The sequence below is a fragment of the Micropterus dolomieu genome, linkage group LG17, assembly GCF_021292245.1.
Source record: "Micropterus dolomieu isolate WLL.071019.BEF.003 ecotype Adirondacks linkage group LG17, ASM2129224v1, whole genome shotgun sequence".
In the NCBI taxonomy this organism is placed as follows: domain Eukaryota; kingdom Metazoa; phylum Chordata; class Actinopteri; order Centrarchiformes; family Centrarchidae; genus Micropterus; species Micropterus dolomieu.
In genome coordinates, this window is record NC_060166.1 from 33053535 (window position 1) to 33080209 (window position 26675).

The 26675-nt window shown below is 40.1% G+C and overlaps 3 protein-coding genes across 6 annotated transcripts in view; 2 read left to right on the forward strand and 1 right to left on the reverse strand.

Annotated features, from left to right (window-relative positions):
• The first annotated feature begins 199 nt into the window (after positions 1-199).
• Positions 200-2658, forward strand: opa3 (outer mitochondrial membrane lipid metabolism regulator OPA3). The gene is made up of 2 exons (XM_046074074.1): positions 200-379; positions 1689-2658. Exons 1-2 carry the CDS (start codon positions 238-240, stop codon positions 2015-2017), a joined length of 471 nt encoding a protein of 156 aa, XP_045930030.1. The 5' UTR covers positions 200-237; the 3' UTR covers positions 2018-2658.
• A 268-nt stretch (positions 2659-2926) lies between these two features.
• hnrnpul1 (heterogeneous nuclear ribonucleoprotein U-like 1) lies at positions 2927-15062 on the forward strand. 2 transcript variants are annotated; one of them, XM_046073113.1, is made up of 16 exons: positions 2927-3185; positions 3693-3949; positions 5309-5554; positions 6116-6329; positions 6516-6589; positions 6887-7026; positions 7347-7446; positions 7557-7669; positions 7887-8153; positions 8506-8628; positions 8717-8845; positions 11578-11746; positions 12502-12765; positions 13055-13206; positions 13313-13528; positions 14154-15062. In XM_046073113.1, the coding sequence occupies exons 2-16, from the start codon at positions 3727-3729 to the stop codon at positions 14268-14270; spliced, it is 2547 nt and encodes an 848-aa protein (XP_045929069.1). In that variant the 5' UTR covers positions 2927-3185; positions 3693-3726; the 3' UTR covers positions 14271-15062. The 2 variants fall into 2 exon arrangements, with proteins under 2 accessions (XP_045929069.1, XP_045929070.1); XM_046073114.1 differs by lacking the exon at positions 2927-3185 and adding an exon at positions 3370-3465.
• Positions 15063-15119: 57 nt separating this feature from the next.
• rasgrp4 (RAS guanyl releasing protein 4) overlaps positions 15120-26675 on the reverse strand; it is a 16817-nt gene continuing 5261 nt past the window's right edge. The window contains exons 1-17 of one of the 3 annotated variants that reach the window (XM_046073117.1): positions 23116-23163; positions 21969-22044; positions 21604-21715; positions 21326-21388; positions 21083-21214; positions 20785-20926; positions 20210-20383; positions 19940-20056; positions 18972-19247; positions 18799-18879; positions 18408-18512; positions 18169-18278; positions 17868-18018; positions 17735-17771; positions 17469-17600; positions 17168-17370; positions 15120-16294 (exon numbers count right to left, since the gene is read on the reverse strand). In XM_046073117.1, the coding sequence (XP_045929073.1) occupies positions 16184-16294; positions 17168-17370; positions 17469-17600; positions 17735-17771; positions 17868-18018; positions 18169-18278; positions 18408-18512; positions 18799-18879; positions 18972-19247; positions 19940-20056; positions 20210-20383; positions 20785-20926; positions 21083-21214; positions 21326-21388; positions 21604-21668 (1899 nt within the window). In that variant the 5' untranslated portion in view covers positions 21669-21715; positions 21969-22044; positions 23116-23163 and the 3' untranslated portion in view covers positions 15120-16183. Of the gene's footprint in view, positions 16295-17167; positions 17371-17468; positions 17601-17734; positions 17772-17867; positions 18019-18168; positions 18279-18407; positions 18513-18798; positions 18880-18971; positions 19248-19939; positions 20057-20209; positions 20384-20784; positions 20927-21082; positions 21215-21325; positions 21389-21603; positions 22045-23115; positions 23292-26675 lie in introns of those variants that run through there. The other 2 variants (XM_046073115.1, XM_046073116.1) reach the window with 2 other exon arrangements.

The window sequence follows — 26675 nt, forward strand, 5'->3', positions numbered from 1 at the left end:
TTTTAAATTTCTTTAAAATATTTAATTTGCCATTTTGCTGAAGTAGTTGGTCAACTGTCATTGTGCTATTATAAAACTATGTGTAAAAGAAGATTGTTGTATTTTTATGCCGGATGTCTTAATATTGCTCATTTTACAATACACGTGGGCGGATTCGTGACTGAGCTTGTCAATCATTAACGTCATCACGTCATCTCAAAGTGCTCCGCCCTACAGCGGGGAAGCGTTTCCGCCAAGATGGTTGTCGGTGCCTTCCCTATCGCCAAGCTCCTCTACCTCGGAGTGAGGCAAATGAGCAAGCCTGTAGCGAACCGAATAAAAGCGGGAGCCCGGAGAAGCGAGTTCTTTAAGAATTACGTCTGTCTGCCGCCGGCACAGCGTGAGTAACCGAGATAACGGCTGCCAATGACCGCTAGATTTCAGTGTCAGACACCCGGACCAGGGATAAAGCGAGGAGGTCTGCAACAACCAATGACATTGCACTTGTCCAGACCGCTTACCCAATTATAGCCATGGGTTTGTCTAGTAGACCAATAGCAGCCAGGCAAGCTCGAAGAGGGCGGGTCTTGTCTGTCATTGAACATGTTCTGTGAATACTTTGCTATCTTAACAGGACAGTTAACGTTAGTCTTTCACCCCACGTCTTGTTCAGAATATAACATCGAATTGCTCTGTTGTTAAGACACATTATCTCTGTTTTATGCACAGTAAACACTGCCAAAGTGGAAGGTTAAGCTAATTATGTTCAATGTTATTACTGTGCGCTTATCAGAAGTCATGGCTCGAAATAGCCGCTTAGCTCTAACATTAATTCATATTCTAAAGATTTACACTAGTCTAGACACAGTAGCACATTAAAAGGAAAGCAACTCTTTCCAAAATCATACTCTTGGTGACAGCATGAAAGTATCCCTTTTTATTAAAAATTAAATAGAGAAATATTGGGTATTGATCTTTCAAAGAAATCTGTCACTCTGGGTTGACAGAGCTCTTTTGTCAGATTTAGAAACCTTTGGTAAAATTGACAATAACGTGGGAAAATGAACAATCGCAGCCAAATGCTACCTGGACACTGATTATTAAGAATTAGTATTTCCATGTATTTAGAAACAGATTGCACTTCACAGCTGGTGGTGTTTGTGTAGGTCTTGGTCTCAGGTCCAGAGTGCAAAATGATATCAAAAACTAGCCTTAAGAGGTTAAGTGTGCACTAAGCTCATCACAAACTTGCTGTGGCAATTGTACATTACATTGCATTTACAAGACAAACTGTATGTGTGCATCTAGCTACATTCTCACTTCGTATTTCGAACTGTTCACCTGTAAGCAATACCCAAATAGTACTGCAACCAATGATTATTTTTATTGTTGATTGTTTTCTCGATTAATCGATACATTGTTTGGTTTATAAAATATCAGAAAAGGGTCTTTTTGAAAGCCTGGGAAGACGCCCTTAAATGTTTGTTTTGTCGTGATATTCAGATTACTGTCATAGAGGAGTAAAGAAAACAGAAAACATTCACATTTAAGAAGCTGGTATTAGAGAATTTTGAATTATTTCTATCAAAATAGTTGGTGATTAATTAATTAGTTGACAACTAATTGATTAATCATTGCAGCTCTACACCCAAATATCATATTGAAAGTCTGACAAGGAACTGTGCACTGTATGTTCTTTGTCCTCACAGTTTACCATTGGATTGAGATGAGAACAAAGATGAGGATCATGGGCTTTCGGGGTTCTGTTATTAAGCCACTGAATGAGGAGGCGGCTGCAGAGCTGGGTGCAGAGTTGCTGGGAGAGGCAATCGTCTTCCTTGTTGGTGGTGGATGTATGGTGCTGGAGTACAGCAGGCAGGCTTCTAACTCTCGCCGCAAAGAAGAGGAGCTGAATGACACCATCGCAAGCCTACAGACTCAACTAGCAGAACTGACATTAACCACAGAGACTCTAGATGCTCAGATTAGAGAGGTCAACAGGCAACTGCTGTCCTTTCCTGTTCCCACAAAAAAGTGATTAAATGAGTTCTCTGCTTTATGATGTGGCCCTCTGTAGCGGCCTGTGTGTGAGAGAACAACAGTGCAGAAACAATGTACTGCCATATGTACAGCCTGATAATGACCCTGCTTCACACTCTGTCCCATGCCCACTAAATAGGGTGGACATAAGCAAATCAGTGCACTGTGGATTTGGGTGTTATCATTAGCTCATGTTTTGAGCAACTAGTTGTAAAGGGGGATTGCTATGATATTCATAGTGTATTTCTATTGTTGATCTTGCATGAACATTAAAAAGTTGACTGCATATTAAGATTTACAGTAAAAGGCCACTGCGACTCTAAAGGTAATATATTTCATAACAGCTCCAGCATATTACTTTATGTTTATTTCAGTGGTCATCATGTTCCTTAATCCTTTAATTTCATATATGAGAAACATTTTCTGCACTTGATCGAAGGTCAAAAACAGACAATAAGAACAAACATTGGGTCACATCAATGGATTATTTGGAGTGTTTGCCCCATGGACTGTTTCATGGATTTGTCATATTGTATTTACACCATGATTTACAGTGTAAATCCCTTTTCTGGTTAATGTGCATTAGATTTGATGACAATTGTAAAAGGATGGTGTAAAATAAAATGGTATGCTGTCTAATGAAAGAGTTTTTTGTGACATTACACACAAATTAAGAAACTAAACTTTTTTTGAACTTTCAGCTCAAATCATCCCCACAGTACTGAGTCATATTTAGGAGCATATATTGGCAAATTTCACATAACACTATGAAAGCCAACTGAGCTGTAGGCCTCAGTTTAGGCGGGTAGGCTTATAAGACTACATTACCCAGCGTACCTCAACGTAAACACCGCACCACTTCCTGCTTGGAGTGTTCCAAATGCCTGACAACTACCGTACCAACTGGTTGTCGGGGTTCCCTCAGATTCGGCTGTTCAAATATAACTCAGCAAAGAAACTAACGGGTTGTTCAGTAGACACTATACCTGCCCATAGCTGTTTAAGAACAATTTTAGCTAAAAATAAAACCCTGTAGGTTATGTGTGCAGGTCCTGTTAACTTCCGGTTTTAGGTTTCGGTCTAATCTACGACCCTAGAGGGCAGTAGCTTGCGACTGTCTCTCAAGCTTCTATCACGGCTGACCCGCGCAACTCGAGTGAGACGAGGTAGGCCTCAAACTTATTATTGTTTTTATTTTGCATCGTAACTCTATTATAAGCTGAGCAAACAATGCACTGACTGCATGATTTGCATGCAAGGTTGTATGACGCTTGCAGTTTGCATATTCTCATTAAAGTTACTTTTCTTGCATCGGTTGTTGGTGAAACGTTAGCTAACGCTAGGCTAAGAAGGTTACCAATGTTAGCCACGGAGCGAAAGCTTGAAGCGGATAATATCATTAACAAACATTCCAGTGAGAAGTTCTACTTGCAAAGAGTTATATAGGTAAGGGCCGGTATAAACCCGAGATTACATTGTTTGTAGAAATTTAGGAACTAGGTAAAACGGTGCAGTATGTAACGTTATCCAGCGCTGCTAGACTAGTTAGCTACACAGCTAATGTAGCCTGTATGGTTGAGACTACACTGCCGCCATCAGACATCTATTTGAAAGTTAGACGCAATGTTGTATAAGTTGTACTTAACCATTTTCTGTTTTTGCTGTTTTGTTAGCAAATAAATAAAGACGACACACATCCTAAACACAATGAGCGTTGACGTGAAGAAACTGAAAGTCAACGAATTAAAAGAGGAGCTCCAGCGCCGCGGCCTGGACACCAGAGGCCTGAAGGCAGACCTGGTGGAGAGGCTGAAAGCCGCTCTGGAAGTTGAAGCTCAAGCTGATGCCTCAGAGCCAGGGGAGCAAGAGGATGAATTCTGCCAGGACACCCAAGACAATGAAGATGGAGAGGATGCCGAAGAGCAACAAGGTAAGCCCTATTGATGCTGTTTCTTTAAATAGATATTTTGTTGTCCAATCAGTTATTGACTTATTTACCGTTTATCTGTGGCATTTAAACTTAACAAATCCATTGTTTTCAGACCCATACTGTTTAAATAAAGCTTCATGAAATCATTTTATGCAAATGTGAACTTGCAATGTAGCCATTTTTTAGGTCTAAAGTTAATGATTCATTTGACAAAGTTTTTTAACCCATTACATAAAATCCTCGGGTTCTGACCCTTTATTTGTGGGTAAAAAAGTACCTTTTACATATGTTGTGTGGAATCAGGACTTCTGTCCATTTTAATTTAAAGAGGTCTAGGGCTGTACATATCGATTATTTTTCAAGTTGATTAACGACTAATTTTGTTTATTCTAAAGAAAGAAAAGTTGCCTATTACTCGATTAACATACCAGTTTATCCAAAATAAATATCAAAAACATGTCTAATCAATAAATCTATATTTTATTCAATCATCCTGATGAAGCACATTAGAATAATAATAGCAGCAAATCTTAAAATGAATCAAATTTCCACATCACTGATGTGTTGTGATAATAACAATAACAGACATTAATTAGGCTACTTTACTTAAAACTTTAAATGTTTCTGACATGGATTCATTTCAATCTTAAGTAATGCAGTATGATAATAACACCTGAAAGGACTCTCAGACTGTCCAGACAGTCACAGTTTGTCTGTAATTAGATTCAGCTGTTTTCTCGCTCATATGTGGCCGTTAAGTAACAGAAAATATGATATAATGTAGCCGATTGTTACATGACTCGCGGTGTAACGTTACGTTACCACGACAGCAGCGGGGCAGAAATTACTTAACATGAAGGCAATGAAGAAATACTACGTGTCCTCGTGTTGATAATGTGCCGTGCTTGTGTGGCAACAGAAAGTAAACACGATTTGCGGTGCTGCCGTCTAGACAAAGTGCTGTGGGATACTTTCGTTTCACGTGTTCGTGCTGCTTCACTATTTCGTGGACAGCAGTTGTGCTGCAGTGAAGCTCCACTTCACAGAGCTCACGGAGCAGCACGTTGTTGAGTGTCTGTTTGAAATACTCCAAACTTTAGACAGTCAAAGGCGCGGTCTTGTAGCTGGAGCTCGTCCAGGATAATCCCACACTGGATGTGTTGATGTATTTACGTAATCGATTACGTCGACGAATCGCCCCAGCCTTAAAGAGGTCAAAGTAAATTTGCAGAAGAGAAATTAAAGAGAACAAATTGTCAGTATAAATCAAGTTCCACAAGAGTGCATTAAGTTCATATGTTTCTATTGTTATGAGAGTGAGAACTGAATGTTTTAGATCTCCCTTTTTGTTACATGCAGAAGCTGCTGAGGACTATGGTGAAGGAGATGGTGATGATGCCCCTCAAGAGGAAGATGAGGGGAGAGATTCAGGCGGTTACTATGAGGACGAGGAGGCAGAAGGCGAGCCTTATGAAAGTCAACCAGCTTCAGACTCTGGTCACAGCATGCCTGACTTCACAGCAGATGCCGATATACACAAATCTGACCTGATGCCTGAGGAAGAGACCAAGCCAGTGCCAGAGGAGAATGTCAAGCAAAAAGAAGGTGATTTTCATTGCATTTATTCATTTAGTTGACACTTTTATCCAAAGCAACTTACCTTTGCTCTTTATGTCAGAGGTCTCATGCCTCTGGAGCAATTAGGGGTTAAGTGTCTTGCTCAGGGACAGATTGGTTGATGTGTCATAGTGGGGAGTTGAACCCGGGTCTCTCACACAAAAGGCATGCGTCTTATCCACTGCACCACTCCCCCCCCAGCATGATCTGTGGCAGGGGCAGGTCTCTGACAAACCAAAATGGATTTATGCAATTCAAAAGCTCTGTGATTAATAGTGTGGAAGGTATATAATTGGCCATCAGATTTCTGATGACGCTGTCAGGAGGTCTATATTCCTGCCATAGTTAGTTGTGGTGTGTGTTTTGTCCAGCCCAAGTTACAGACATGAGAGAAAAATCTCTTTGCTACATTGTAAGCAAAAACTGAACCTTTTTGAACATCACAGAATATGATTTATTACAGAGCCATTTTTTAAATCAAGTTTGATTGAATAGTTGCAGCACTGAACATGTGCAGTAGGTCACTGTCATTGTACATTATCATTTTAGAAGTCAAAGTGGAAGTCAAAGTGGAAGACGACCCAGAGACTATTGGAGACAGAAACCAGGATATTCATCAGACAGAACATCAGCGCGAGCAAGATGGCACAGCTCAGGCTGAGCAAGTCAAGGTGGAAGCTGATAAAGGTGGACACCACAGCCGCAAGAGACCCCACGAGGAGAACAGGGGCTACGGCTACTATGAGCACCGCGAGGACAAGAGGTATGCTCATCATAAATTGTGATGTCTTGCATTTATCTGGTGTTCTAAATCAGCACAGTAATAGTAGTAGTAATATACACCAACAGTAGTTAAATGTACAGTCACTGACTGGTCTAATTATTTGCATTGTGTCAAAGAAAGAAGCTGTAAATGCTGTTAACTTAATACTCTGCTGACATTGTACAGATCACGCACACCACAGCCCCCTGCTGAAGATGAAGAAGAGAACATAGATGACACCCTTGTGACAATTGATACATGTAAGTAAGGGGATAAAATGCATCTCTACCCAAGTAAAGAGAACTCACTGTCTTAGCTTGAGGCATTTCCCATTCTCCATGAGCTTCTTTATTTCAGTTCAGTGTTTTAAATTCCAATTCATTTATAAATGTATCATACAATAGTATTGTCTCTCCAAAGGCCATGTCCATGACTTTCAAATATTTTTAGCTACGACCTATATTCACAACTCAAAATCCACAGTGGTTCTTGCGCTCTGTTTAGGTGATGAACATATATAAAATTTTAAAAAAATGTTTTATTTTTTTTTTTTTTAGACAACTGTGATCTTCACTTCAAAGTGTCCCGAGACCGCTACAGTGGTTATCCACTGACCATTGAAGGCTTTGCTTACCTGTGGGCTGGAGCACGAGCTTCACATGGTGTCACCCAGGGCCGTGTGTGTTATGAGATGAAGGTAATGAGTAAAAATTATCTTCTTCTAGTGTCGAGGTAGTTTTAAAACTAGACAGAAGTGGGCTTCACACATGCAACCAATAAGATGACTGTTAGTTTTTCTGAGAGAGCTAATGCTTTCATCTGGTGAAACACTGAGCTACTGAAAATACGCCTTTTCTTTATACCGTGTCCACATGTGACATAATGGTCCCTGATACACGAGACAGGCTTTATTTATTATGTAGGTATGAATGGCGATGTCATCCTACACTGCCTAACCCTGAACTCAATGTTAACACGCTTGTTTTTGACCTAATTTGTCTGTCCCCAACTTTTCAGATCAATGAGGAAATTCCTGTAAAGCACCTGCCCAGTAGTGAGCCAGATCCCCATGTGGTCAGAATTGGATGGTCACTCAACCACTGCAGCACTCAACTTGGTGAGAGGAGCAATAGCCTGAACAGTCGAGATGATGTTTCACATGAATGAAACTTTGCTGCAAAAGAGAGCTGTTGCCTGAAACTGAAACAATGCATTTCATTCTGTCAGGTGAGGAGCCCTTTTCCTTTGGTTACGGAGGAACGGGAAAAAAATCCTCCGACTGTAAGTTTGCAGACTTCGGCGAGAAGTTTGGCGAAAACGACGTCATCGGCTGTTACATTGTAAGTAATGGCAACAGTAATTCAATTACTTTATGTTTTAATAGCATCACATAAGAATAGTTTTATATTACAAAGCAATAATTTAAAGTGGACCTCAATGTTATTAATTAATAACCGATTTTGTGGGTTTAACAAATATTTATGGTATTTATGGTAATCACTACTTAAATTCCTGTGGTGTGAACTCGTGCTCTTTTCTACCTCATGGATATAATAGGACTTTGACAGTGGTGACGAGGTGGAGATGGGTTTTTCTAAGAATGGAGTGTGGTTGGGTGTTGCCTTCCGGACAACCAAGGATGCGCTGGCCGGCCGTGCCCTGTTTCCTCATGTCCTGGTGAAGAATTGTGCTGTTGAGTTCAACTTTGGACAGAAGCCTGAGCCGTACTTTCCCCCACCAGAAGGATACACCTACATCCACAATCTTGACATGGAGAACAAAATCAGAGGCACTAAGGGACCTGCCACCAAATCTGAATGCGAGGTAAGGCAGCATTTCATTATAAAACAGTATTTGGCATTTTTCCTCACAAAAAAAATAATTAGTGACTGAGTGGATACAGCACACATGCAGCCCAAAAAATGAGGTAGATATTTATTTTTATGGATGTAATTAGACATTTTTGTGACACTAATCAACAGGTGAAAATACTTGAAGGTCTTAAAATCTTAGAATAAATCTTAGTAAATTGATCCATATTAATAGATTAAGATCAATTTGAAAAGAGGGAATACATTTGAGATCACACATTTTGATTGATTTTAATTGCAGCTGGATGTGTGAAGTAAAAATAATTATGCTCAATTAAGCTGTTTTCTTTGCTCACTTATTGCAGATCTTGATGATGGTTGGCCTGCCGGCATGCGGAAAGACCACTTGGGCCATGAAGTATGCAGAGACTCACCCTGAGAAGAAGTACAACATCTTGGGCACAAATGCCATCATGGACAAGATGAAGGTTGGTTTGGACAACCACCCCCAAAACTAAACACACCACACGGTTTTATGGTCACCATTGTCTTATTTGACTATTTTTGCTTGTGCAGGTGATGGGTCTGCGTCGCCAGAAGAACTATGCTGGGCGCTGGGATGTTCTGATACAGCAGGCTACCCAGTGTCTAAACAGGCTGATTGAGATTGCTGCCCGCAAGAGACGCAACTACATCCTAGATCAGGTACTGCCCTCTCACCCACACTCTGCTCTGATACTCGCCACAGTCAGTCAATGTGCCCTGATAATCACTCTCTAATGGACTATTTATTTATCTTTCAGGGGGTTCTGTGTATTTTAGAATAGAGAAGAAGCATTTATCACCCTCTTGTCACTTTCTTGTCATGTATTGAAAAAGAAAATGATTAATGGCTCTCATAAGTGACAGAATATTTCATGTTTTCATCCCTCAGTATATTTGCACTTGCTATTTCTTGTCATAATACAGTATTGTTTGTCTTGTGAATTTCAACAATGTACAAGTAAACCATGACTATGTAAAGATGTTGAGAAACAAGTAAGCTCTGACTGGTGAGTAAGAAAAACACCTTCTGTTGCTAATTTAATAAGACAGAGTTGATAGCTTTTTTAAAAGCTATTTTAAGTGAGATACATGGAACTTTTGAGTGTGTTTTTTTTTATTTTTTTTATTTTTTTTTAAATTGACCCTCAAGGTAAGTAATGACTAACAGTTTTTAGATTTTCAGATTCTTGTGCTCAGTAAATGTGAAAAAGGTAGGTGGGTCTAATGGTGGACTGTCTTTTCCATGGACACTGTGAGTATATGCAGGTAGGTTATATCTGTCTGTTGTCTTGACTGGGACTTGAGTCCGTATGAAGATGAGGTAAGTTGAGGTAAGTGTGGGGGGACCCATCAGAATAGCAAGTTATTTTGGATGTAGAATGCTACTGTATGAGATTGATTGTGCTATAACAAAGTTTTAATCCAAACTGGGAGGTTCAGAAAGAGAATTTGCTGTAATAATTGAGCATTGTCAGAGGTGTGTCGTTGATTTGTAGATGTTGTTAATGGAAGTGATAGTTTTAGTAAATCTCTTGCAAATCCTACTACTACTCTCATACTAAGGTTCATACAAATCAAACAATTAAGTGTGTAGATAAACCATATCAGCAGTGGAAGTAGTGCATGGATGTGTGGCTTATGCGCTGTGGACGCTTTTGAAGTGCAAACCAAAAGAAATGGATGTGCAGTGGATGTCAGCTCTAGGAAGAGAGACAGGATGGAACATATGGGCCCGGGCGAGCCTAATCAGCTGACAGTCCTCATGCCAGCCAGTTGCCTGCTGAGATTTGACCAGAACAGCCTGCAAGACAATAGGCTGAGCATCACATATTTAATATAAATATTATATATAATTATTATTCATTTAGCTGACGCTTTTATCCAAAGCAAATTGCTATATATGTCAGTGATCTCACGCCTCTGGAGCAACTAGTGGTTAAGTGTCTTGCTCAGGGACACATTGGTGGATGCGTCACAGTGGGGAATTGAACCTGTGTCTCTCACACCAAAGGCATGCGTCTTATCCACTGCTCCATCACCACCCCAGAAACCGTAGAAACTGCTAGTTACTGATAAGTGAACAGGGAGATTGTTTGGTTGCAGCTGGTACTTTGAGTAGGGCACCCATTCAGAGCTTTGCTAGTGACGGTGAATCCCATATTTGAGTGACACACCATGATGCTGACTTTATTCTCTTATCTTATCGTCTACTTTGTTTGTACTGTAGATCCGTAGCAGTTTGAATTCTGAATCTAACCTGTTAAAAACAAACTCTTGATTGGGCTAAATAAGATCCTGTTCTTGCAAATTTTAAATATGTAAGAGATGTTGTTAAGAAACATTTGTGATTCCACTTTTCGATTTCTTTGAAATTTGAACCTGCTATACATCCGTACACATGTTTAATATTTATTTTTGCAATATGGTGAACTAGAGATAGTGACTTAAAGTGTGGTTAAGCTTGACAAATGACAATAGTGATTGAACAAAATATAATCACAAATCCTCTTTATGCATGGATTTGCATTTAATGCAATTTAACAGGAAGAATGCAACATTTTTTTCCCCAGTTGTCATAATGCCCTAGAAATGGCTAATCCTGGGGTGACTAACTCAAGTATTTCTTGGCAAGATATAGAATATTTGTATTTTTGCTAGTATGTAACAATCCACCACCACTTGTCATCTTAATACATCATTATTTATGGAACATTAGCCTAAATCTGTGTGGTGGCTTTTGCTTTCACCATATTTTTGTTATTGAATAAAATCCAAATAATTTGAACAAGTATTCTGTAAGAACCAGAATGAATAAGCTGAATCAAAATTGGAACAATACATATGCTTTCTGTAATACAGCAGGGCACATTTGGAATATATTGCAAGGGCATCACATATTTTATCATCCAGGATTTGATAGATCTACATTTAGATGGTGGATGCAATTGCTCACATTAGAAGCCAGTAATAACACTTTTAAAAACACATTTACTAGCAGCACGATATCACTGCATGAAGACAAAATTGAAAAAGCACAATAGCTACTTAAATATCAATTTAAATATCTATTAGAATTTATTGATCTGAAAGTCGTATGTCGTAATGTTAGGCAAAAGATTTAATGTACAGTATAGTCAGTTTGAATGTTTGTGGGGTCCCTCTGTGTCCATTAACATTTATCAGCAGTCACTGGCCACCTGGATGCACAGTGTGTGAGGTAAGTCTGTGGAGTGATGAGAGGCCATTAGAACCTGAGTAAAAGCGTAGACTGACATCCAAGCCAAACCTCTCTCACTTCATTATTGCAGGGTTCCAGCTTCCTTCCAGTGGAAAGCCATTACAAGTAAACAATAACAAACAAGCTTCTACTTCTTTCTTGTCACCATTGCTAGACAAATGTATATGGATCAGCAAGGAGACGAAAAATGCGTCCTTTTGAAGGTTTTCAACGCAAGGCTATTGTAATTTGTCCCACGGACGAGGATTTAAAAGAACGAACATTAAAGCAAACCAATGAGCAGGGGAAGGATGTGCCCGATCATGCTGTTTTAGAAATGAAAGGTAGGAATGCTGTGGAAACAACAAATAAAACACCAGATCTACTTTTTACTTTTCTGTGTTGTCTCTAAAATCAAACTTGGAAGATGCCCCCTCCCCCCCCTTCCCCATCATAGGCTTTGGCCAGATATCAGACCTGGACATTTTTTAAACAGTCCACATGAATTTGATTCTTCCTTATTTTTGCCCTCTATCTGCCACTTGTCATACAGCTTACTTCTAATGCACTGCAAACTGAGACTTGGGCCTTGTTGAGGTCATTTAATTGTAGAGTTAATATTGCACAATGTGCTTCCCTGAAAATAATGTTTCCAAATAGAAAACTTACAAGCAGTCACTTGCTGAAGTTGTAAGTTAATTTGTAACATCAATACATCAGCTGTCCTTGGTTTGCAGTGCTGATTCCTCTTCTCACCAACCTTCTAGTTGTCCTTTTTGTCCCCCTCCCCACCTCTACTGAACCCCCCCTCTCCTGTGTCTGCTTAAACAAATCTTTCCTCCATGTTCTCCTGGAGGTGATGTTTGTTCCCTTTACCCTGCCATCTGCTTTCATCTATCTGCTCTTAGTTTCTCTGATATTCCACTGTCAATGTATGGTAGTAATTATTTTTCATTTTGTCTTCCGGTGGTGTGGCTGCTCTGGTCTTCACTACAACCCCTACCCCTCTCTTTCTCTCTTTTTTTCCTCTCCATCCGTTTCTTGCTGGATGGGCTGTCTCTCTCTTCTCCTCCTGTGGTCACCTCTGTCACTCTCCAAGCCAACTTTACTCTCCCTGAGGCTTGCGACTTCCTGGAAGCGGTGACGTTCGTTGAGCTGCAGCGAGATGAGGCTGAAAATCTGCTGAAGCAGTACAATGAGGAGGGCCGCAAGGCTGGCCCGCCCCCTGATAAACGCTTTGACAACAGGCAAGGCGGGTTCCGCGGCCGCGGCAGTGGTAGCTTCCAACGGTATGACAACCGTGATGGGTCCCGTGGTGGCTATCAGAACCGTAGTGGAGATGGAGGCAGTGGATACAGAGGAAGTAAGTGGAGCACTCAGCATAACTTATATTTTGTCTTTATCATGGACATGTATGTTTGTTAAATTCAAGTCACATAGCTTTATTTTTTTTTATCTTTTTTATTTTTTTTTTTCTGTAACATAAGTCCCTGACAATCTTTAAAAATTTGAAAAGGTTGTAATAATTTCCACATGCTTATCTGTGATTTGAATGTAATGATAAACAAGAGGCTAAAATTTGGCCCAGTATTTCGTTATATAGTAATGTTATGTATATTGCAGTCGTAACATAGTTTTTGCCTATTTGGCAGGCTACAATCGGGGCGGCTATAACCAGAGCCGTTGGGGCAACAGTTACCGTGACGGAGGCTCTGATGCACGTGGTGGTGGATATAACCGCAACCAGCAGTCAGGAGGAAGCTACAATCGCCCGGCCCCTTACAGCAAGGGAGCATACAGCCAGGTACTTAACATAAGCTTTATGTATAAAATTTTAGAAATGGAATAAAAATAAGCTGACTTTAATAGTAAATTAATGTGTTTTCCTGAACGTCTTGCTTCCACTCCAGGGCTACAGCCAGAGCTACAATCCAGGGTACAGCCAGGGCAGCTACAACCAGAATTACTACAGCAACTACAGTCAGTACCCAGGATACAGCCAGAGCTACAGCCAGACACCTACCACTGCCCAGACCTACAACCACCAGCAGCCACAGCCACAGCAACAGCCGCAGCAACAGCCGCAGCCGCAGCAGCAACAGAGCTATAACCAGCAATATCAGCAGGTAGTCAAGAACTAATGAAACACTAATGTCTACCTGTATTCGGCTAGATCACCAGAACCCCAATTGGCAAGCTAAACCCTACTAACCATGACACAAAGAGCCAAACCTGCTTGTTTGGGTAAAATTTAAAAAAAGACAGCCATGAATGTCTTTCCTGACAAGAGTGGTTGTGGTCAGCAGTAATTAATTGTATTTAAAATATCCTGGCAGGAAAGTCAATAAAAATGACTTTTTTTAAAAAAAACTAGTGAACCTTTTGTACTTTCTATATGCGCAGTAAGTATAAAAATGTTTTTTGCTAAATACACTGCTTAAATTGGTCAGTTGCACGCTTAGCTGTGTAAAATTGTCTCGCATGACTACATTTGGTCACAAAACAAATATACAGACAAATCTCAATCAACCACAACCCTGCACAAGGGAGCTAACCACAAACCTTTTTAAGCCTTGCTATGTTCTGCAGGTGTTTAATATTTGACGCTCATAAGATAGACTTGGGGTTGAGTACTCATCCTTCTGAAAATGATCTACTGTGCATAAGGCAGGGGTAAATATAGAGATTTGGGAGCAGTTTAAAATGTAAACATACTCTCACTGTTGTGCTTGCTTTCTGTTCTCCCTCCAGTATGCTCAGCAGTGGCAGCAGTACTACCAGAACCAGAACCAATGGAACCAGTATTACAGCCAGTACGGCAGCTACCCTGGACAGGGCAACCAAGGCTCATCTTCTGGTTCTCAGTAGCTTCACCCTGCATTTGTACCTGCATCCACCTGTGTCCTAAACACTCTGACCTCTGCAGCAAATCGATTTTGTACAGTCTCACATAAGTCCCCAACCATAATGGTCTCTGTCTGGTTTAACACAGTAGCCTTCATTCTTCACCAATCAATGTACGTGCAAACTGTACACAGTTTGTCTTCTCATTTTTTTTTTACTGAATGAAGTCTTACTCTAAGCAGTGACTGTGAGGTGATAGATATTAAACATTTAATGAATGTTATCTATTATGCATTGAATGTGGATGTCTGTTGAATTACAAACTCCACATTTGCTACAGGTTGAAGAGGTAATTGTATATTTCTAGGATACATAGTGTGAAAAAGTGGCAGGGCAGGAAAATACAGCAAAGCCTGAATAATTTTGCTTGTTTTGAGAAGCTTAAAGAACAAAATGCATGCTTTTTACCTTCATGGCCCTTTCATCTGTCTTGCTCTTTATTTTTCAGTTAACGAGTGAGCATATTTTATTTACTCTTAATAGATTTCAAACATGGAACATTTTTTTTATAGGTGTTGATACTGTAGTATTTAAGCGTTAATCCAGTCTTTGATTGAGAAGAATATTTTGCCACTTTGAGTAGTTGTATGTGCATATTTTTTTTATCCCTTCGTGATTGGTGTTCATTAAGTCCAGTAGTTAAAGCCTGTTGTCAAACCCATTTTTTTTCTACCTGGAAAAGAAAATCTGATTATGACCAATTATCCAAGCTGTCTTCTTGTCTTTATACAATAAATGCAATTGTATACACCTGTAGATGTTAATATGATCCTTTTTTTCTGCCTTTAAGTTAAGTCAGACACAACACATACATGATTTATTACTGATGTATTTTTTACGTAATTGTGGACAAAGGACAAAACAAATAAGCATTTAGCTGAACATAATATGTTGAGCATATGTATAATCCCAGTGCAGTCCTGCTGAACCTTGAATGAACTTTGAAAGTCAAATTTTGTCAGGGCAGGAAATCAACATTTACTGCTGCTAGTTGTAGTGGCTGATGGATTAGACTTCACAAGCTGCTTTCACTATTTACCAACCAAACTAGGCATGTGTGATAAGGACAAAGTGTTTTATCACAATTACATTGTTTGTTATAGCAATAGAAATTTTGATGGAACATTTTCTGAATATGTAACTAAGCAACTTACTAACTAGATGAAAATGCCAATATTGTCAAGGAAGGTAGCCACAAATTACAATTACCATAAAGAAAAGGCTTCAGTGATTCGAATAACTGTCTGCCCTTTTTGGCCTACAATAAGCAGAGATATTAAAAGAGCAAATACCTTAAACCAGATAGTAATAGCTACTGATTGACAAGTGACAGTGTCTCATGTTATATCACCGAACACAAAGCCAAACAAATGGCAGTTCTAAAATTTGTTGCGGCTTACAAATTCATTTGCAGTGTTGTCATATAGCTGCCAATGTTTAAATGAACCAGCTTTTTGTTGAGGTTAGTGTTAATTTCCTACCCTGTTCTTATTGTTTGTGTATAAGATCCGAAAACCCTTGTGTCATAAATGACCTTATGGATTGAGGTTGTGAAAAATCTTAGCACCAGAGAACCCAAGCATCTGTTCTAAAAAAAAAAAACAAAAAAAACCCAAATGTGTTTATAAATTACAGTAGGAACATTGATGTTTGAAGCCTAAACAATAAGCCAAACTAATGACTAAAAATAAAATAATAAAAAACATATCACATCCATACTTCAAAACATGAGGGAGTCCATGCATAATTGCTGGTATTCTGATGTGAATAGCCAGTAAATGTCATCAGTTCAACACCAGTCAGACCGAGCTCTGTGAGAAAGATGGTGGTATCTGAATGTTTTGTCCATGAGGGGAAATGTTAGAGGACAGGTGCGCTCAGTCTGGCTCTCTGCTCTTGTCTTTGTAGAGATGCAGCTCCTCCATCTTCTCCTGCAAGAAAGAAACAGGCATGGAGCAGCCTCTGGCTCTCTGTGGCAGTGTGTTGATCTGGAAAACAGAAAAGACAGATTTATCATCAATATAACATTCTCAAACACAGAAACAACATTTTATTGTGGGATACCTTATTGGTTCATCAAAAATCTTACAAAATAAGTCTCACTGAACACTCAAAAAAGTTTGTTTAATCTTCTGAGAAAGCATTTCAAGAAAAAACTATCCTTAAATTGTTCTTAAAAACGTTTGACAGCGAGATCTGTGGGTTATCCTGAGTAGTAGGGACAGTGTTTCCAGAGAGAGATGTTGGTTTTGAATTTGTCAAAATGCAACACAAATGCACTAGCCTCCTTTGTACTTAAAACATCAGTAAATAAAACTATGCCTCTGTATCTTTGGTGGTAAGGGTGAGTTCACAGAGGCTACATTTCTCAGTTCTCTATTTACGTTTGGAAAGAAACAAAAGATTATTAATTTGCTGTGTTGTATAAAGGATTTGAGACTAGAGGTCTAATCAGCCAACTTAAGTGAAAACACTTCTGTAGACTCTTAAGGGGGTGCAAAACAAAATTATAGTCGCAGTGGAATAATTCAAAATAATTCAAAATAAAAATGAAAGAGGCTTATAACAGCAAAACTGTTACTTGAAATACAGTACAGAGAGACATTTAAAGTAATAAATTTACACTTCAAGTAGCCAGTATTTGCAATTGACTCATCATTTCTTAGCTCCTGTAGTAGCACCTGAAAGTTTTTAACTCAAGTGCATCACCGCTGGAAGCTCTTACTGTGTTTCTCGTCCTGGGACTGACCACCACATGGAGCATTAAAATGAGACTTAAAATTTGGATAAAAAGCCAGAAAAGGTCAAGCAACTCTGTCCTCCTGTATGATTGCCTTACAGGGACTCACACCCTGTCTCACCTTTCTGTCTGGGGACGCATGTACAAGAGAGTTGTGGTGGTTTCCCCGCTTGTCCTTTTTCTCAGGTGTCCACACTCCAGGATCTGTCTGAGTGGAGCGGTCCGACAGTGCCGAATCAGCTGTGTTATTTTTCCAAACAGAGGTGCCCTTGTTGTGTTCTGTGTCGTTACTTTGGGGAAAAACAAAGGCCTCCTCTTCTGAACCTGACGGGAAACGTAAGACATCAGTGTGCTGGGTTCAAGGTCATTTTATAGACAGGGAATTTTGGGTGTGTTCTGTATATGATGGAGAAAGGACATACTCCAGCTGTTGCCCTTGGTTTTTAAATCAGGGGCAGGGGTGCATGGGCAGGAACCAGTTGTGTTTTTATGTTTCTTCAAGCACTCCATTCCCACCAGATCTCTACAGTGCCTGTGACAGTTTATCCCACAGTCTGAGAGACAGAAAAAATGTTAAGACTTTAACAGAAGCAAAAATACTTAACATCCTTTAATGGGCCACAATCTTGCGCTGATGAAGCTAATTACTCTTTGATGAAGGATGAAATTACATGGATTTTGATCTCACCTTTACAGTGGTAGCCCTGTTTGATGACTCCCCACAGCTACAATAGGACAGACATGATACATGTGATTTTGCGGTTCGATTTGTTGATTTATTGATTTATATAAAACCACAAATGAATCCAATGAATACTCACAAAGCCTCTGCAAGTATCACAAAACGTCGGCCGTTTATATGTGGTTTCTTGGAAATTGTGTGCATCATTAAAATTGTAGCCCAGCTTGGCACATATAGACATTCCCCTCATGAAGTAAGAGGTGATGTCTTCACGGCTGATTTGTCCCTCCCTGGGCAGAAAGTTTCCAAAGTACAACATAAAAGTGAGTAAGTGAGTTGTTTTTTTATAAACCATTCAGCAACTCATGTAGTTTCGTGTTCTCTCTGTTTTACAAGCACGTCATAGTGAGAGGCCTTTGTGTGTGTTGCAGCTTCCTCACCTGTCAGTTTCGTGCGTGCAGAAGGAGAAAGGGAAGTTGGCTGCTATTTTTTCAAAGTCATCCAGTGAAATGTAACCATCCTCGTTCTGGTCGTAATTTTTCATTATGGACTGCAGGGGGCAACAGAGCAATCAGACATTCAGTTGCGCTTGTCAAGGAACAGTGGGTTAGTTCTGCTTTAGCCTGCCAAGTAATAAGGAAGTGAAAGACATAAGGTTGTTGCAGAGTCACATACTCACATCCACCATCTGTTTGACGTGTTTAGATATGGTGCCAGGGTCGAGCCGGGGGGTGACCCCTGAACCCCACTCTGTCACTATGGGCGGTTTAACTGGTGCTACAGGCTGTGGACCGACAGATGCAGTGATAAGACACGATGGACTGCACATGTGAGAAACACAAAAAGAGCACACCCACCACATAACACGCTTCCCTAACGTACAGCGCTTTGATGTGGCTGATTGTGATGTATTTCAACACTGCATCTCTGCTTTTGTTTTGAAGAAGATGTTACGCCCACAGAGAGATACACAAATGTCCCTCCTCTTGTGAAAAGAGGTTAAAACAAGTGTGAGCCTGATAGCGTTAGATAGAGCTCAACTTCAAAGAAGAGTATGTAGCTCTACTGACCTGAATCTTGGAGTTCTTGGGTTCCTTGGTATATGAAAGTTCATATATTTCATCCTCAGTGTAGTATAAATCTAGAGAGAGCTGAAGCATTAAAAGAACATAATTTAAGATGTTCTTCATGGAAACTTTTTAATCTGAATTCTTAAAAACCATCTCCTAGTTTCTGTCTCTACCGTGAGCAGATGCAGAAGGTCTTTGTTGGCCTCAAAGGGTGGTGTGCAGCTGTGAATGGCCAGCAGGTCGTTGATATTGCTGTACAGGTGCTGCAGCTTGCTCAGGTTGATCTTGTCCTCCTCAATGTAGTCTGGCAGGGCCTCATTCAGCGAGATCAGATCCTTCAGGTGGACACCCAGGATGGGCACCTTGAAGCCGCTGCACTCGTTGTAAACCCTCCGGTAGTTGCTGTAGTTGCTGCGAGAGGAGAGCAGCTCTGTCATCTCACTCAGGGCCTGAAAGAGGATAAAGAAAGTAATGATAAATTAGTTAGTTATTTAGACATTTAAAGAGATTTAAGAGATCGACATTTGGTCCAAAGATATTTTACATTCAATTCTGTCACCAAATAAATAATTTATAAACAACATGGCCTTGTTCCAACATTTTAAGGCAAGTATGCAACACAACAATGTCTCACTTGTTAGCTTATGAACAATGAATTTGGATCATTTGAGCAGATTTTACACAAGGGTTGTGAATTTGAGGAAAGATGTGCATTTCATTCAAGTGTTCCATTCTGTATGCAAATGTAATTTCCTATATAATCTTAAATGGATCATCTACTGTCTGATGGCCTGCAGTCCTATGTAACTGAACATCTAAACAACAAAAAAAAAAAGTCACAGATGCTGAATTATTTTCAAATTTGCTGTTACACGGAAACACATTATTCCTCACCCTTATATAACAAGTTAAATGGCTTTCTGGAACCTGCACACATACTGTGCCAGGCTCTCAAAATCTAAGGCACTAAATCTTAGCTTAGACATATCTTGACAGACAGAGAAGGTAGAAGTAATAAAAACATAAATCAAAAATATGACACTGAAGTCAAAAACATGTTGAAATTCAAGAAAGAAAAGTTTTATCATTATAGCTTTGTGGGGAGACTGACTCATGGTTATGTGTAATACTTAGTAAATACCTTAGTGATGTCAGGCGGCAGCAGGTTAGATGTGTCTTTAAGGCGGGAGATTGAGCTGTGAGAAAGGCCTCCAGTCACTGCCATTAGAGTGTTAAAGTTTTGCAGAGCTCGGAGTTTCTATTGTTGAAAGAGCAGAGTCAATGACTGCGTGGTGCAAAATAGCACATACTAATTTTCCCAAAAACAAAACCCAAACCCAAACAAGCCAAACAAAATCCCCCTGAGCCTCTTAGCCAGTTTTTGTGATGTTTGATCCCTCAGCCAATTTACCTGAGCCACATGAATGAACTTAGTGAAGACCTGGGCTCTCTGCTGGGCTGTGTGTCTGCTGAGGATCATCAGCTGGACCCACTGGGAGACTCCATTACACATCATGACTGACCGCTCCAGGGCAGGGTTGTCTCTCACCGAGCCTCGCACCACGTAGCTGCGGTAGTCCAGGAACTGGCCAATCAGATAGCAGCGGTCAGGCAGGAAACAACTTGTGGTGGTTGAGTTTAGCACTGTTTTCACTCAGGTCTACTGGCAGGATAGAAATCTCACCAAATTTAACTTTCACCAACCAGAATAATGTATTGGCATGTGATGATTGCAAGAGAAGATCATATTATGTAAGTGCTTTTCTACTGACAGAGAAGACAATTCTCCAACTTCTGTAAGGAACATCTTTCCTAAATTCTCAGTAAAAGGAATAGTCTAATGCAGTGCTACTTTCACTTCATTGTTTGCTTTGACCTATTGTGAGTGTTTGTTTCGGGAGCAGCGACATCTCTGCAAGTCATGGCAACATGACGAGGCCTCATTAAGCAAAATAAGAACAGCAAAAAGTTGTTCACAGAACTTACTGAAACGTTACAGAAGTTCTTGAACTCCAGGTAGCTGAGGTGCTCAGCCATCTCATCTGGCTCCATGTGGTCGAAGATCAAAGACACCTTCCTCTTCTTTACAGAGGGTGAGGGTGCCTGGAATATGTTCACATGAGGGCTTCTAGGAAAAGAAAGCCCATGACAAAAATAGAAGTGTTTTCTATTTAGAGAAAAACTATGTTCTTTTTATAGAAAAAACCTGTTTGAGTTGTGGCCAAATAAGCAAACTACAATTCCTCCAGTGCATGATGGTGAATCAAATGAAAACATGGCTCACAAGCAAGATGTGTCAATAAGCTGCGAGTGCATCTCCTCTCCGTCTGACCGGACCAGTGCCCACAGGTCCCCCATGGTCTGCTCAAGGAGGGGATCTGCCTCAAAAACCGCCGGGAACTGGCTCATCCACTGCCTTGCCACGAAGAAGGACAGAAAATATGTTTACAACCCACAAACAGAGCAGGATAACCAGTTCTATCACAGTTTGTCATACAACACACTCGTGTCTGGTGTCCTTACTCACCGGATAAGGTGGCAGATCTGAGTCCGCCTCAGTCCTCTATTGTCCGAGGGACAATCCTTATAAGTGAGAAAAAGTCAAGGATCTAAACACACTGTGCAGACATGGCACAACATTATACTAAACACCATCAGGGAAATATTCTTCAAATCTGCTTTGCAGACAAGGAGTGCAAAACAAAGCTATGCCTGTTCCTGATCTGATTAATGAATGTGGACATGTGATTGCGAGCAGTGCACCGGTGGGACCAGAGTATTGCACTGAGTGACAGTGGAGGATATAGGGTGAGAAGTTTCTGGGCGAACATCTGAGATGGCACGACCCAACTGTGCATCATTAGGGTCATGTGGACCAGCTGGGACCCTCTGGGGCTGCAAAACTTCCCCTCTGGATCTGCAACCAAAACACAGTAGCACATTTTACACAGGGAGGATTAATGTGGGTAAAAACAACAACAAAAACTGTGGGCCCCACGGTGGCTCAGTGGTCAAGCAGTTCAGTTCATTTCAGTTCATGAGTGGATTTTGGAGTTTTCATTTTGGTTTTCTCCAGGTGCTTTGTTTTTCTGTCACACTCCCGAGACATGCAGCTCAGGTAAATTGGAGATTTTAATTTCCTGTAGGTGTGAGTGTTTGTCTGTATTAACCTTGCGATGAAATGACAACCTGCCCCAGGTGTTTTCCTGCCTTTCGCCTACTGTATGAGATACATCCAACTGTGACCTAGAGTAGAAATAAGCAAATAAAGAAAATAATGTCTAGACAAATGTGTCTAATTTAATTGATATACAATGTACCTTTTCATCATGCATTATATCATAATGGGACATAAAGAATACAATCAAGTGTTAGTCAATGTGTCTCACTGGGTTGTTCAAGGTTGTTGGTAAAAGGGAGTGAAGGCCAAAAATGAGATGTGAGTGTGGGTTTCATTACTTGTCACCTTTAAGGTATTGGCCAACTCAAACCAAGTAGCACTGGAGCTTTTCCACACAGTCAATACCAGCTTTTGATCCTTTTCAGACCCACGTATAGAAAAAAATATTATTGCACATATTTACCTGCAGCAAATCTCTCTGTACTTAATGAAACATGTGCATGCATGTGGTTTGCTGCTACAAGTAGCAACAACTACTGACTGTAACACATTTCATATATAATGCTATTATAAATCTCAGTAAAACACACGTTGTTTTTTTTCAAACTGTATGTGATTTATGTATGTTTGATTTACATTTCTTATTGGTATTACTTTATTATTTTATTTAAAGGGTCAGTACAACCACCCCTCTCCAAAACAAACAAACAAACAAACAAATTCCACTTCCTCCTTGTATCTGGACAATAAGATATTTTTGGGTTTATTTGTTTATTTCCTTTGTCCACCTTTGGCGTTCAAAACATAAAACATAAACATAAAACCAGTGGATATCTCAAAACCTCTGCAAATTAAAGATAACCTATGTGTGTGCTAGAAACCCAGAGGGGTTGGGATGTTGTTTTGTGATTTGGATGAACTGACCAGTTAAACCACTGAAAGCGAGGAAGAGAGGATCGAGATTTGTATAGTTTAACGTTGCATGGGAATAGCTAGTTGGCCTCTGCAGCCCAACAGAACAAAGCTTGATTGTATGAGACTGCCCTTTGTTTCCCTCCCTCCCTGTCAGTCTCTCTCACCCTAGATTCCCCCCTCACTCTCCCTCATCCCTCTTTATATAACCTGGTTGTGATAAAGAGTAAAGGCACATGACAAAATTTGGGAACACATGCAAACACGTAGGGACAGAGACTGACCAAAGCAGATTAGGCAACGTTGTATGAGCTCATCCAGACTGGCAGCACTTGCACTGGGAGCAGAGCTGGGGCTCTGCAGGGCCCGGCTGATGTCCTGAGGACTGGGACATGTATTCCTCCTCCGCTGGACCAGCTTCCTGCTCTTCAGCCCACTAGGGCTCTCGACATTGGGCTTCCTATGAAAGAGAGAGAGAGGGAGAGAGATAGAGAGAGACACACAGAGAGAGAAATTAAGTCACAGACAGGCAGCATACATAGCCTAGAAATAAGTAGAGCAGAGTGTGGTGAGGTAGTGCAGGTCAGCATCATAGGAAATGCAGTTCCCCACATCTGATAAGCTGTGCTACAGTGCTGCAACTGTCTAAACCATCACACACTGGCAGAACAAATGCAAACAACTACATACTGTTCTGTGTTTCTCCACCTGAAGCTGGCTGGCAGACAGATAATGGTAGAACAGTCCAAAAAATGTTCATTAATTGTCAAGTAGGACATGGACTTGTTCTTGTGCTGACATTTTATCCAGTTAAAAGTGTCACAGGTTTAAATGGTAAAGACCCCCTCAGGATCAGGAGAAGGAAGAACACCCATGCTTTTTTAAACATGGAGTCCATACCTTTGTTGTTTTAAACTGCTTTTAATGCCAGTGAAGAGAAAACCGATTTGATATTAGTCAATATGCTTTATATAATCATGACTACTGAAAAACTGAATAGCACAGATATGGTTATTAAGTGTTTTTAAATGGAAGATGGCTATTTTGAGAGCTACAAAATATTTGGTTTAAATTGCCAATACTTGGCCAATACCATTGCAGTATTAATGCATGCCTTTAAATAGTAGTTACAATATACAGAGAAAATCAAGGTCAGGCTCAAAAAGAACAATATTATGTCACATTTGGATGACATCAGTACTACAATATGACACACATCTACAGTAATTCTGATTTGCAAGCAATTGTTATTCTTCAGCGTTCCTGCTGAAAAAGTTTCTGAGCTTGCTCAACAATACTGACTGTTGACCTATGTTTTCTTTTGGTGAAATACTGAATAGTTTACCTGCTCTGGTTAGTAAAAACAACCTATCTGAGAAGGAAATATCACAAGATCCACGGTATGCAACATGTGAGAAGGGGTTGTAAGCGGACATTACTTTCTTACCGATCACCATAAAGTCCAAAAGGTTGTGAACTTTGATGTAGGACTATGTTGATGTTAATTGTGTTTCCTCTGGCTTTCAATGGCAGTGTGTGAATAAGGAGAAACGGGACCAAAACCAGTTTTATGCGTTTCGTCAGGCATAGCATATAGACCATACCTTTGACCATACCCTACAGTGAAGCTTGGTTTATGTTGAATGTGGTCAGAAGTGCATAACTTTTGGCCAGTGGAGGTCAGTGAGAAACACATCTTTTGTAGAGAGTTAACATAGAGTTACTCTTTAAGGGCTTTCCAAATACCCTTAGAAAAACAAATGAGACTCCTTTGTTTCATGACACGTTTAATGCTTCCTCTTCAGATCAGGGGCTTAGTTTAGCAACATCTCAGTGAATTTCACAATAACCAGTAAGTGACTCTTTTTATACTTTTTACATTTAAACTGGCCACAATCCTCCTGCCAAATCTGAAATGAAACCAAAGTTTTAATAACACCTGATCATTGTGTGTCTCCATTAAAAAGGTAGTAAAACTTTCAATGTATCTGTCCTCATTTATCTGTAGAAACAGTGTGTAACATGTAAAGCTGTGAAGCTGTGTCGGTCTCTATACTGCAGCTAATGTGATGACATTACCAGGAAATACTCTGAGTTCAGAGAACTGGTGACAAGTTCCCTGAATGACCAGACCTGCATCGCCTTCTCTTAACCTGTGTTAGTGTGTGCGGCTCATTTCCCAAGCTCACTCACATTTTCAACACACACATATATAACAAATAACTCAACATAAACATGCATCCACACTCCAGTTACCCAAAACCGTTGGGTCTGCTTTATGTACAACACATTAATGGATGAATGAATTTCATACAGGCGTCCAGGGTGACATTAACTTATCTATTTATACCATGAGCTGCTCTCCTGCCTGTACGTGCTGTTTCATCCAGCTGTCACAGTTATCACACCACACAGTTCCCCTTCAGCCATTCCTGGGTTCAGAAACCCTCATGGGGGATGTCAGTGACAACCCTATCTCTTTGTATCCTGGTAGTTCAACTCCAGGCAGCTGATGTGGAAACCTGCTGGGCAACTAACGGCCACCTCTCCTCCTCCTCCTTCTCCTCTTCGCCTCATTACACTGGCTACTAAATTCAAAACACTAACACTAAACAGCACAGAATGTACCACCGTGAGCTAAATTTACAGTAAGGATAGGTAAGCCTCATGGCACATGGAGACCTTAGTGACAGAAGCCAAATATGCACATGATCAAGGTGCCTCGGTTAATTTTATCTATACCTCAGCCACCTATTACACTTCTACAATATTGTCCAGTGAAGACGTTGTATATCGTCACATATTTTGTGATGTGAAGGGTGTCTCTAGCCTTAGATCCTTATTGTTTGTTGTTTGCTTTACAGATAGGTAAAGCCCTTTGAGGCAAATTTGTAGGCTATATAAATAATATTGACTTGGCTTCTCTGTTAGTTGAGACAATTAGCTAACCTCTATCCAGAAATCATTAAACAATGTCAAAAGGGCAGTTTTATCGTACTTAAGTTGTATTCTTTTAGGTTTTCATCTGACAACAGTATTATGACATTTAGCTGATTCTTATTCATATTTCTTTTAACACACTGAACTTAGGTGGACTCAGAGGCTGATGCCTGAGGCCATATGGGGCTGCTTAATCCCTTTTTTGATTAAAAATATCAAATGATTATGAAAATGCCTATAATGTGTTCCCAGAGCTCAAAGTGAAGTTTTATTTTTTTGTTTTGTGTGAAAAGTATTTAGGGTTTTACAGTGATGAAAAAACAACAAATACTAAGTATATGATTCTCCATGTATATGATTTATATGTTTTGAAGAAAACTAATCAAATTTTTATACATTTAGCCAATTATTTTTGATGGTTATCTTATCTCAGTGCCCTTTACATCTTGTCCTCTCTTTGTTTGACTCAGAGTGAATCTAGCTCTGTCTGTCAAAGCAGTCACACATATGTGGAGACACACTCACTACTACAAACAGAAGTGCTGATGGGGAAATGTTATTGATGTCATAATGTTTGTCAGGGAATTTCCCCCCAGAGTGCTGAGCAGGTAACACAGCACATTAACAGCACAGCAGTCAATAAGCCTGACCAGCGTTAGAGGCCGAGAGCTGTTGGTAAATACATTCAGTGTGTGGTGGACTCCCATGCAAATCTGAACTATAATGGAGTTACTGTTTAGGAATTTGCATTCACTTTTTTCAAAAAAGTGAGATACACAAATTAGGTATTACATACATTATAATTACCCCTCTATATTTAACAGTGCATCCATGGAAACCCATGGCTGCTGAAACTGAAAAAGAAAGTCCTTGTGTGTGTGTGTGTGTGTGTGTGTGTGTGTGT

Coding starts and splice junctions, on each gene's coding strand:
- opa3 (XM_046074074.1), top strand. CDS start 238: ATGGTTGTCGGTGCCTTCCCTATCGCCAAGCTCCTCTACCTCGGAGTG. Junction 380..1,688: donor CTGTCTGCCGCCGGCACAGC/GTGAGTAACCGA, acceptor TTGTCCTCACAG/TTTACCATTGGATTGAGATG.
- hnrnpul1 (XM_046073113.1), top strand. CDS start 3,727: ATGAGCGTTGACGTGAAGAAACTGAAAGTCAACGAATTAAAAGAGGAG. Junction 7,670..7,886: donor ACGTCATCGGCTGTTACATT/GTAAGTAATGGC, acceptor TGGATATAATAG/GACTTTGACAGTGGTGACGA. Junction 12,766..13,054: donor AGGCAGTGGATACAGAGGAA/GTAAGTGGAGCA, acceptor CCTATTTGGCAG/GCTACAATCGGGGCGGCTAT.